This window comes from Solanum pennellii, chromosome 1 (assembly GCF_001406875.1).
Source record: "Solanum pennellii chromosome 1, SPENNV200".
NCBI lineage: Eukaryota > Viridiplantae > Streptophyta > Magnoliopsida > Solanales > Solanaceae > Solanum > Solanum pennellii.
Window position 1 is genome coordinate 50,167,242 of NC_028637.1, and position 12,017 is coordinate 50,179,258.

General features: G+C 30.6%; 1 protein-coding gene across 6 annotated transcripts in view; it reads right to left on the reverse strand.

Moving 5' to 3' along the window:
* Nucleotides 1-6,946: 6,946 nt before the first annotated feature.
* LOC107003688 (DNA polymerase eta) overlaps nucleotides 6,947-12,017 on the reverse strand; it is a 19,740-nt gene continuing 14,669 nt past the window's right edge. For all 6 annotated transcript variants that reach the window (XM_015202116.2, XM_015202082.2, XM_015202049.2 and 3 more), the window contains 4 exons: nucleotides 9,350-9,386; nucleotides 9,119-9,240; nucleotides 8,248-8,353; nucleotides 6,947-7,660 (listed from right to left, as the gene is read on the reverse strand). In XM_015202116.2, coding sequence (XP_015057602.1) covers nucleotides 7,401-7,660; nucleotides 8,248-8,353; nucleotides 9,119-9,240; nucleotides 9,350-9,386 — 525 coding nt within the window. In that variant the 3' untranslated portion in view covers nucleotides 6,947-7,400. The remainder of the gene's footprint in view (nucleotides 7,661-8,247; nucleotides 8,354-9,118; nucleotides 9,241-9,349; nucleotides 9,387-12,017) is intronic.

Here is a 12,017-nt window from a genome sequence, read left to right on the forward strand (position 1 = left end):
TCGACTCATTTACTCATATAGTCCTGCATGAGCTGTTTTAAAACAATCTCAAATTTCTTTGGCAGTCTTACATGCAGAGATTAGGTTGTATTCATCAGCTCCAATTCCACACACCAAAATCTTTTTGGCTTTGTAGTTCTTTCTATCTATTTTCTATCAGCTTCATTGTACTCCTTTCTTGTTTTGACAACGGTGGTGCTAAGATCTCCATCATTCACTTCCTTAGTAGGAATGTAAGGACCATCAAGAATGATGTCCCAAAGCTCTGTGTCCTCAACATTGATGTAGTCATGCATCCGATTATTCCACCGTCCATAGTATTGATCGTTGAATCTCGGTGGCCTGGTCGAAGATTGTCCTTCCACCATATTTGGTGCTGCAGCCATTTTGTTAGGATCTTTCCTTTACTTAATGTTAACCAAAGTGAATATTCAAGATCTGATACAACTTGTTGGAATGTATGCATCCACCACGACCAGGTCCTCAATACAATAATGATATATAGTAAAGAACAAATGCAGAAAGTAAAAATTGACAAGCAACTTTACGTGGAAACCTCCTTGCTCAAGGGAGTAAAACCACAACCGTTTCTCAATAGGACTTTCCAAACTGCTTTTACTAATCTTCAACAAGCAAAAGTAAAAATTAGTTACAACATGAGATTAGCCTGGTAATATCCCACAAAGCAATGTCTCTTAACACTTAGTTGAGCCAGGAGAGATACAACTCTGCCCATTATACTAATCCTAACCTGATTGATATAGATTTTATGAGTAAGAATCAACATTACCTTTAACTAAGATCTTACAAAGATTAACACAAGTTCGAAACATTTATTTCACAAGTCAAATGAATCCTACAGTATAAAATGATTACAAGCAAACAAATGCAGCAAGTACGAAATCAATAGAAGAACTTCTATCAGGTCCGTTGCTATTTTGAAGCTTGACAATATCTCTCTTTGAATGAATGAGTCAATATTGTTGTTGTTTGTTTGATATATACCATGAAAAGTTATTACCCATCAAATAAACAACCTTGTCGATTCTGATTGGTGAAGTACTCTGCCGTTTCACCAACTCTTTGACGCTGACAGCTTTTACAGTTGGACCACATTTGACAACTGGATGAGTTTTCATACTCTGTAAAGGAACAGGTCCTTGCGCTTGTCAGGAGATCATCAAAACATCTAGGATCGTAAGGGATTATCACATTCCCTACAAGTTACAACAAACATTAGACAATTAAGTTTAAAAAATAGTAAACCAACAAAGAAATAAACAAGTTTACCTTTTGCAGGTCTGACATAATGGTGAAACTTGTTTCATCTCCTAATTCCAAGTTTTCTTGCAATAGTGAAATAAACCAAATCCTACTGCTTTTGTTCTCATTTTTAACTACAACTCAAGAAAGTGGAAGCATTTGATTATTACCATTTTTTGCCACCGCAAAAAGTGATTGACCACTGCATATCCCCTTCAAGAAACAACCATCCAAACCAATGCATTTTCTAGATGACATGAATGTTACCTTGAGTGGAGCAAAACAGATGTAAAATGCCTCAAATACTGCCCTACCAGATTCATTAGCTTTACCAAGCTTCACTACACAATTAATCCCAGGATTATACCTTAACAACTCATCCTTATAGTCAAGAATTCTCCCAAACTCTTTAATATGATCACCTATAATTTCATTCAAAAAATTTTAACTCTTGCTCTTCTAGTTGTGGTCTTACCAACATGTACATTATACTTCTTATTGATTAACTCTTAGAACTTGAACACTCTTATATTTGGTTGTTCAATCACTTTATGTTTAAAAACACTAGCAGTGAATTTAGAGTTGCACATGTAATTTCTAGAAGCCTTCTGATATAAATGTATTGACATGTAAGTCTTAATAACAAAGTTATTAATTTTTCTGTCCAAACTTGCATATGACAATCATTTGCAGTTTACCTTTCAACATCTTACCCTTACTCTAGTTGGTTCATTCACACACTTTTCAATCTAAACCTTTCTTTGAATTGTATACTCAGTGACTGTCAATCTAAACTCTTTTAAACTTTCAAAAATCATACCCGATTGCCACACAATCTTCTTACTGTTGGGATCAAATTAGACACTGTATGTGGTATGTCTTTTCCTTTTTGATGTTAGGTAGTTTCAACTTCATTTTTTCACCTTCCTCGAGACAACTATCATCTGTATCAGTTTCAAACTACAAGAATCAGAACTTGCATAATATGGTTCATCATCCCCTAGCCTTCCTTCTAAAGTATTTGTATTGATAGCAGTCTCTTAAACCCAATACCTGCTCCAACATTACCATGGTACTTCTTCAGTATCTGTAGGAATTCTTTCCCATCTTTTCCTCCTACTTAGAAAGGATCTTTTCTCAACCCTCAATTGAATAAACTCTTCATGAACATCACTTCCATATTGATTATTTTCAAATAGTTCGTTATCTTCAGTTGACTCATCAGATCCTTTTACAAAGTATTTACTATCTTTAGAATCTGATGGATCAGTACTTGGAACTGTAGGGTTTGATGCAGAAGGAATATTTGAAGTAGTATTTAGAGATACATCTACCTCATTAAAAGTAGCCTCACCTTCTTCATTATATTCAATGTTTTCACTAGCTCTATTTTCAGGGTCCCAACTTTATTAAAAGTTGCACCATATTCCTCTTCATGCATGTGACATAAACAACCAAAACAGCCCCCACTTGACAAATAATTACATATTGCTAAGAAAATATCATCATTATCAATATCTCCTAAGATGAAACTGGTGGTCGGATACTAAATTTGCAATTTGGGCTATACCCTAGTTCTTTGATGTAGTCTTTAATCTCAAAATATGATATCTTATCCACATCAACATTAACATATTCACTCACTAACCCACCCACATATCTTGCTTCCTCACTTTCATACAATAAGGCCCCACCATGATACAAATTCAAAGTAACGAATGTAAATCCACACATACCTATATGCATAAACATCAACAATAATTATGTACAAGTTATTAATAAGATATAATAATTGACTAAAGAAAAACACAACACACACCCAAACAAATATAAAAACAATTCAAGTTAAAGCCAGTAATTATTGAATTTTTAAAATGTAACTATAACCCCACAAATACAGAACTCACATACCCCACACATCACAATACTTGACATATCTTTGTCTTCTTTGAATTAGGTTTGTAACCCCCACAACAGGCACAACACAACACCTAACATATCTTTTTCTTCTTAGTATAAGGTTATTTATCTGTAACCCCATACAGACACAACACAAGATCCAACATGAAGTTATTTTATTGTATCCCCATAATACAACACAACACACAACTTGTTTTGTCTTCTTGTATGCTTTAAAAGGAGAACATTCCTCACACAAATATAATACCATCCAACCAACCCACACTGAGAAAATACTTTAGAATATACCATAGCGATATATGTGACAATATGAATATATGAATAACGAGTTACATACGAAGTTTGATATCTAATAATACCATAACATAAACCCTAAAAATAAGCATGAAGTTATATTTCACTTAAAGATCAAAATCAATATTTAACAACATATCATAACCCCTACGAAATATAAGTATAAGAATAATTTTTTTTTAAAAATGAAGAAAAAACTAACTTTGAACTCAACCATGAATGTTGATGACTTAGAAGAATGAAATCAACCCACATATGCACGACTAGAATCGAACACTAAGTATCAAAATCCAACATAGAAGATCGATTATTGGTCTGATTTTCGAAAGATAATTGTTCTTTCCCTTGTTCCTTTTTTTTTGGTAATGTTAAACTTGAAAAACATAAATTGGTAGCGTTTTGATATTCTGGGAAGTGTAAAAGCTACTTTTGGACTGATACTTGTCTTTTTACAAAGTTAAAAAAGTGGGGTCCAGTGCGTGTTGAAGAAAGCTTTCAACCTATCTGGTTGATAGTGTCATGTAGGTCAAAAAGGGATAGAAAATTAATTAAAAAATAAGTTCAGAGGGTAATAGGATCTTGGTAAAGATTAGGTGTGTCTCAAGGATTTTGGGCATAGATTTGGGGGGCACTTAGGCATTTTCCTTAAAAATATTTAACCATTTATTTAGTTATTAAATTTTATCATTTTAATAAAAATGATAATTTCTTTGTACTTCCTTAGATTATTTCCTAATTAAAATATGTAATGTAATAATATTTACCCCTACACTATTTTTTTATATAAAAAAACTAATTAATCAAATATTTAATGTTTCTAAAAAAATTAAGCGACTATTTTTCATTCACTAAATTACATTGTTCCTCTAATAACTTATGCTTAAAAATTAAATTATTACGCAATCATTATTGTTTAAATACATTAAAGAAATAACAATTTTTTTAGGAATTTCAAAGGCTATTTTGAAATTTATAAGCAATTTAATATAGTTCATGTATTAGCAAAAGTCACGTTATCCAGGAAAAATGTTGATATTCTCATGCATTTATATCATGGTTTGCACTTATCTAACTATTGACTAAACACATTCTCTTACAATTTTTGGATTATTCCTACATTTGCCATCTATAAATATGAAAAATATTGGAGTAAACAACATCATGTGATATAGAAGGAATGGACAAGCAAAGATTTGGGTCAACTTCTTTAGGATGAAAAAAACATTTTTTTACTCTTTTTTTAGAAGAACAAATTAAAGGTAAATGATCTTCACGAAGGATGTGTTATTTTTTGAGAAAACACATTAAGAAAATCTGAACTTAGTCGGATAATTTACTTTAGCACTTAAACTACACGAGCGTTTAAATACCCCCTTAACATCTTTGAAATGAATTAAATGCAATCCTAAGGGATGACGCGACAAAGAGAGTGAGCTCACGCACCTAATAGTGTTTGAAGGAGTTAATAAAGAAAGAAAAGACTATAAATGATCATACACATGTCATTTTTTTATAGGTCAATATATAATTATATTTTAAATATTATTTTCTTAATTCATTAACTTTTATGAAACTATATGAATTTTCTTATTGGCCCATAACACTTATAATTTTTTTCTCTTCATTATATTGTCTTCCACAATAAGCTTCTTCTCCATTGAAGCATCATCTTTTCCTCCATCTTCATCTCCAACTCTATCAATTACTTCAATTTTAACAACTCTCTGGTAATTCAAAAAAATCAACACCAACATCTTATTATTAATGTCAATTTCATACCTATAAATTTTTATCGACTTTTATCGAAGCTAAAAAAAAAACTTGTTGGTTCACTGAATAACACGAGAAAAGGAAGAGAAACAGAAGGTGTGTTAGAGATCATTGCAAAATATGAAGAGGAAAAAAATGAACAGTTAAGAGCTAGAAATGGTGAAAAAGAAAGAAGTGAAGGGGCTGAGTGGGGCTGGGTATGGGGGAATAAAAATGAATTCACATTTTAAATTTTAATTTTAGAAAATGCATTTGTAATTAACAACTTAGTGTATATTAATTTTAAGAAATGTTAAAGAAACAATTGTGAAAATAATTAATTAAAAAATTAATTAATGATGTGGTGTTGATATGGCTATGTTGTGGCACTTACATGACTATTATATGGCAAGTGAGAGTGATATAATAATCTCAGGGTGGTTCTTAATTCACTTCAAAGATGTTAAGGGTGATATTTAAACGCCCGTATAATTCAAGTACTAAAGTAAATTATCCGACCAAGTTTGAATTATTTTTTGTTTTATGTATTTTCTCTTTTTTTTAGTACATAGTTTCCTTCTTTGAATGTAAATAAAGGGTCATGTATCAAAATATAAGATTATACTAATCTATTTGTGTGATGTAATTTGTATAAAATACAAATTATTGTACTATATTAGTTGATAATAAAAGTTATTTAATTTGTTCTTATGATTATTAATTACTTATTTATGTTTATTTTTATTAAAGGTGTGTAAGATAGAATACATAAAACTACATTTTGAGAAAATACGTAAAAATTTTCTTGCACTTGATCGGATAACATACTTTAGTACTTAAATTACATAGACGTTTAAATATCCCCTTAACATCTTTGAAGTGAATTAAGAACCACCCTGAGATTACTATACGTCGTCGTCAACGAAGACAACAACAATAACAACGACGACGACGATGATGACAACAACAACAACAACAACAACAACAACAACAACAATAATAATAATAATAATAATATTTATTATTATTATTATTATTATTATTATTATTATTATTGTAACAGTTCATATTGATTATTAAGTGTAGCCTTTATTTTATTTTAATTAACAGTAAGAAGTGGCTATCAATTTTTTTCATTTTCTTCTCTAAATTTTGTCTTGGAAGTAATTAACATATGAGATAAAAAGATAAATACATTAATTTGTGTTTATAATTATAGTATTTTTAAAGTACTAAAATTATCATCTTTTATTTTATTTAGAGAAAAGATGCTCTATTGTCATATTTCAATTAGTTATTGGTATCCAAAAGTAGATTTCAAATATTTGAACTATTTTTTATTTGAAAATGAACGATATTCATGTAATTTAATCATAAAACTATTTTTAATACAATTACAATTTGAAATAATTAATTTCAACTTAGACCAGAGACTAGTGTATATAAAACACGCAATAAAGGATACGAGTCGAGGCTTATCATTACAAAAAGAGCAACAAAATCAAGCCTCCAAATAACTGTAACAACTAACAAGCATCAGGCACATTACTCAGGAAATGACAGGAGAAAGAAATCTAGGTATTGCACGTTCCACTTTGATACAAAAGTATATATTAGAGTATTATTAGTCAGACAATAAACCTTTAACAAATGTAATGTAATACCCAAAGAAATAACCTAGTGGTCAATGAAGTGTTCTGAGCACCATGAGGTCTATATCTAATAATTAGGCAAACCGCCTAAAACTTAGATGCTGATCTTTAAAGAGAACATACCACATTTCCCAAAGTACAAGATAACAATACATCAATGAGGTAATTGACATAATCATATTTACATTAACACTTCATTTTCAAGAATATACATGCACATCCTAAGGCAAAACATAATTAATGCTAACCTAATACATACACAAATATTATGCTATGAAATCTAATTAACTTTAGACACGACGACATTGACAGTTACTTTCTTCATGCCGGTCTCATAGAAACAGTGTCTTCTGTGCTAGGCAATCCCAACAACCATCAGGGTATTTCCAACATGATATTATACATCAAGACTTAATGTAACAACTAACCAACTTATTAACATGGCCTCCTAATTCAATAGGATTCAACTCAATCTAGGCCTCTGACATCATCCATCTCTTTCGATAAAAGGTTTGTTGGCATCTATTTATCTTTTGCAGGTAAGAAATAACGAGTAATACCCAAATCCTTTTTCACTGTATTAGGTCGCTTCTGAGGCCTGAGCCATGCTTGTACCTCTTCTTGAATTTGTTTTGGTAACTCATTCAAGACATCCTGGTCAATCTCATCAATGTCGTAACTCCATGAAGGCCTTTTCAGTTTAATCTGGCTACAAAGATGAGTATCAACACTAGATTCACCTCTTGCAGGTGAATTTTCTTGAGGAAGTTCACTTTGACGGTCTGCGCAATATAATCACAAGTAAGAAACCTAATACTCCATGCTTTAAATTTATGACATCCTTTTCCATTTTAGGACATCCCAAAATGTTTGACAGCATTTCACAAATAATCTTATCTTATATTTGCTCCATTTCATCATATATGATGGTATTTGATTGGGCAAGAATCTTAATATATTAGGTTGAATTATTCAGTATATTGATGATCGTAAAAGAAACTACTAAAGTAACGATGAAAAGTTAGTTTGATAGACAAACATCTTACGGAAGTTCAAAAGTTAAATAATTTAACTATTTGAGTTCTAGAAAAAATGTAACAGTTGTACAAATATGGAACAATGTGTGTTTTGTACATCCAAAAATGAACTTGTAAAAATTCAAAATCATTTGACTATTCAAATTTAGAACTTGATGTGATATGCTCATTATGATCTGATTGTTCAACAATCACTTAAATATATTTTTCCACTAAGTCAATTTAACAACTTAAACACCATATTCAGTCGAACACGATCATGTAAAACGACAGGGGAGAGTACAAAGGGAAAGCGGATGGAAAAAGAGCACACTGACTGGTGGATATGTTACCTGACAAGGAGGAGGATTCGCTTAGCCTACTAGTATTGGCATGTTCTGCCTTTAAGAAAGAGCCAGAGAGTTGACTTTGAAAATATCGCGAGATTGTTGACATCCCCTGATATAACAACAGCAAAAAGAAGCTTAAAAACAGTTTTCTGAAGAAATTAAAACAAAGATTACTTTCAATATTTGTAAACTGGGCGCATTTACTCCAAGAGAATTTTAAGGAATCAACTCCAAACATGGTGCATTACAATCTGAAAGGGTATCAATGTTACTGATACCAGTAATTCAGTGGCTGAGATCATTGATGACTGCTTTAAATGTGTGCATACCTTATTTACTTCCTTTTATGTGTGAAGCATTTGCATAGCAATACATAAAAGGAGAGGAAAGACTCTTGGATAAAGTAAGATCTCCTTGATAAATGTTCCGATGCTTGTCTTTTCTAACTTGATCTAATGTTTAGATCATAGATATATGATCTCTAATCAACCAACAAAGATCTATTAGCCTCATGATAATAGACCTTTTGGATGTTCTTTAGGCGGTTGCATGTTGAGTTTTCTCCTTAATACATATATTATTGAAGATTAAAATTACTACACAAAGTAAAAATACTTAAACATGGAAAGAGCAGAATGGAAACCTAAATCTGACGACCCAAACTATCTGTCATCTTAAAATCAAGGAATAGCAAAATGCAGTTCATAAGTAAAAGAGTAACAACATTAGAAAGGACAATGGGGAATTAAAAAAAACTCATGCATTAAACAGCTAAATGGGTAAGGAGAAACTGAAGAATACAGCCAATACATAGCTGCAATCCATGAGACAGGTACTTCTTATAGCAATGAAATAATAGAATGGAGTTAGAAACCTTTTCTTTATTTGATTTCCTCTTCCCATCCTCTGACTCTAAACTATCTCTAATCTTTACAGTAAGGTAGTCCCTGCTTGATTCATTCTGATCTTTCTCCCATCCCCGGTACACTTCAGCATCTAAAGTAGCATTGGAAAAAAAATTAAAACAAATCAAGCTGGGAAGAAGCACAAGACTAAGGAAATATTGACCAAAGTTTTAGCTATTAGAACCAATAGGAAGAAGTACCTGGTGAAGAACAGATTGAAGTCTCATTATCAGGCAGCTGCTCAGATGAAAAAAAAAAACAGAAACAATCCAGGTCAAGGTGGCTGTAGATTATAACTGTTTTACACCATAGAGGACCATCAAAATGGAAAATACAGAAAGCATGCATATTACTGAATGTTGAAAGATCAGGTTTATTAAATAATTTATAGCACAAAAGTAGGTCATAGTACTGAAATTGTTATAATGACATGCCAGTTCAGTAAAGTGGGCTTCCGAGATAAGAATCAGTATATGGTTTGCTTCCTCTTTTCTTACCAGGGACACTATGTCTCACCTTTTGTCTTCCACCCTTCGAAGAAAAGGCTAGTGGAATTTCAGATAACATGCTAAAGGGTTCTCACATCATGGACGAATGAGGGTAAAAAGCTAGTCCAAGAGAGTCGGATTCAGGTAGGTAATTCGACCACAAGACACGGGAGTCGATGGAATGAGTGGATACTCCAAAAAAAGGGGGAAGAGTTAATATTGCATGCCTTCAGGAAATCAAATGGACAGCAGGGTAAAAGGTTAGAGAAATAGGTAACACGGATTGTAAATTATGGTACTGTGAGAGATAAAAGTAGGAATTGAGTGGGAATCACTATAGAACCAAGACTAAGGGTCTGTTTGGAAAGCCACCTGGTAACTGGAATTGGTGTAATTACTAGGTTAATAGTTACCAGCCTAGTAATTACAGTGTCTAGTAATTATACTGATCTGTTTGGTTGCCATAGCGTAATTGCATTGTAATTACACATGTCCTATTTGGATGCTATAATGTAATTACACATGTTCTGTTTGGATGCACAACTGCAATCCTAAACTTATATTAAATTATAAAAACAAAAATTAATTATTTAAAATTTCTATTCGACAAATAAAAAAGTTTATAAATGACATTAAATTAAATATTTAATATATATATTATTTTTTGAATATATATTAATTAATAAACATATATTTTTTAACCTATTTTATGAAAAAATAATTGATTATATTTTTTCAAATCAATATATTTCAATTGAATTGATCGTAAAAACTGAAAGTAAGAATTTTTTATGAACATCGTGAAATGCATATTTGACAAAAAGATTAATATAAATAAAATGTCATAAATTATGGTACTGTGAGAAAGATAAAAGTAGGAATTGAGTGGGAATCACTATAGAACCAAGACCAAGGGTCTGTTTGGAAAGCCACCTGGCAACTGGAATTGGCGTAATTACTAGGTTAATAATTACAAGCCTAGTAATTACAGTGTCTACTAATTATACTGACCTGTTTGATTGCCATAGCGTAATTTGCATTGTAATTACACATGTCCTGTTTGGATACTATAGTGTAATTACACATGTTCTGTTTGGATGCACAATTGCAATCGTAAACTTATATTAAATTATAAAAACAAATTAATTATTTAAAATTTCTATTCGACAAATAAAAAACTTTATAAATAACATTAAATTAAATATTTAATATATATATTCTTTTTTGAATATATATTAATTAATAAACATATATTCTTTAACCTATATTATGAAAAAATAATTGATTATATTTTTTCTAATCAATATATTTCAATTGAATTGATCGTAAAAACTGAAAGTACGAAGTTTCTACGAACATCGTGAAATGCATATTTGACAAAAAGATTAATATAAATAAGATGTCAAAAATTATTAAATGTTTGACAAAAAGATGATCTATCAAGTTTAATTTAAAAATGACGTGCAATGTGAATTCAATATTACTAAAACAAATGAAATTGAAAATATAACATAACTTATAAATTCAAAACAAAACATTAACATGACACTCTTATAGCAAATTTCAACATAGCATGCACAAGTATGATTTATTTTTAGTTTTTCTTAAAAGAGAAAACATAAGTCTATAACCTTACTTAACAATAAACTATATTTTAATTTAAAATTAGAATATTAACAAATTATGCTAATGAGAAAATAAGCATGGCATAAAGAAATAGATAATACGAAAAAATTGCATAGAATCATGGAAAGTAAGGTTGAGAACAAGAAGAAAATGAAATATAATAATAAAAAAAATAAAAAACAAACTTATAAAAAATTTTAGAATAATAAAAACAATAAAAAACTTAAATAATAGAAGTAAACAAAAAGTTAAAATAGAAATAATAAAAAAAGAAATTTAAAAGCAATCAACTGGCAATTACACCATATAATTAATTACTAGCAATACATAGCCTCTACATGTGAATTGTTGAGTGTAATTACCTTGTCAATTACACCACGCAATTACACCAATTACATGTTCACCAAGTAATTACTTGTCCAATCAAACAGGACAGGCAATGTAATTACACCCAATTACACAAAATCCAACTATCAAGTTGTCCTTCCAAACAGGCCATAAGGGTGTGTTTGGTATTAAGGAAAACATCTTCCGGAAAATGTTTTCCAATTTTCTCATGTTTGGTTGGATAAAATGTTTTCCAAATCAACTCATTTTCCTTTAATTTAAGAAAAATGACTTCCAACATTTTCCAAAACTTTCCTCCAACTTCAAATTACAATTCTTTTGTTTTAACGATAAATTTAAAGCTTATTTTTAAAAATTATTTTTCAACCTCATTTGTTTTACCCAATTCCCCCTCTCGCCAGTCCCC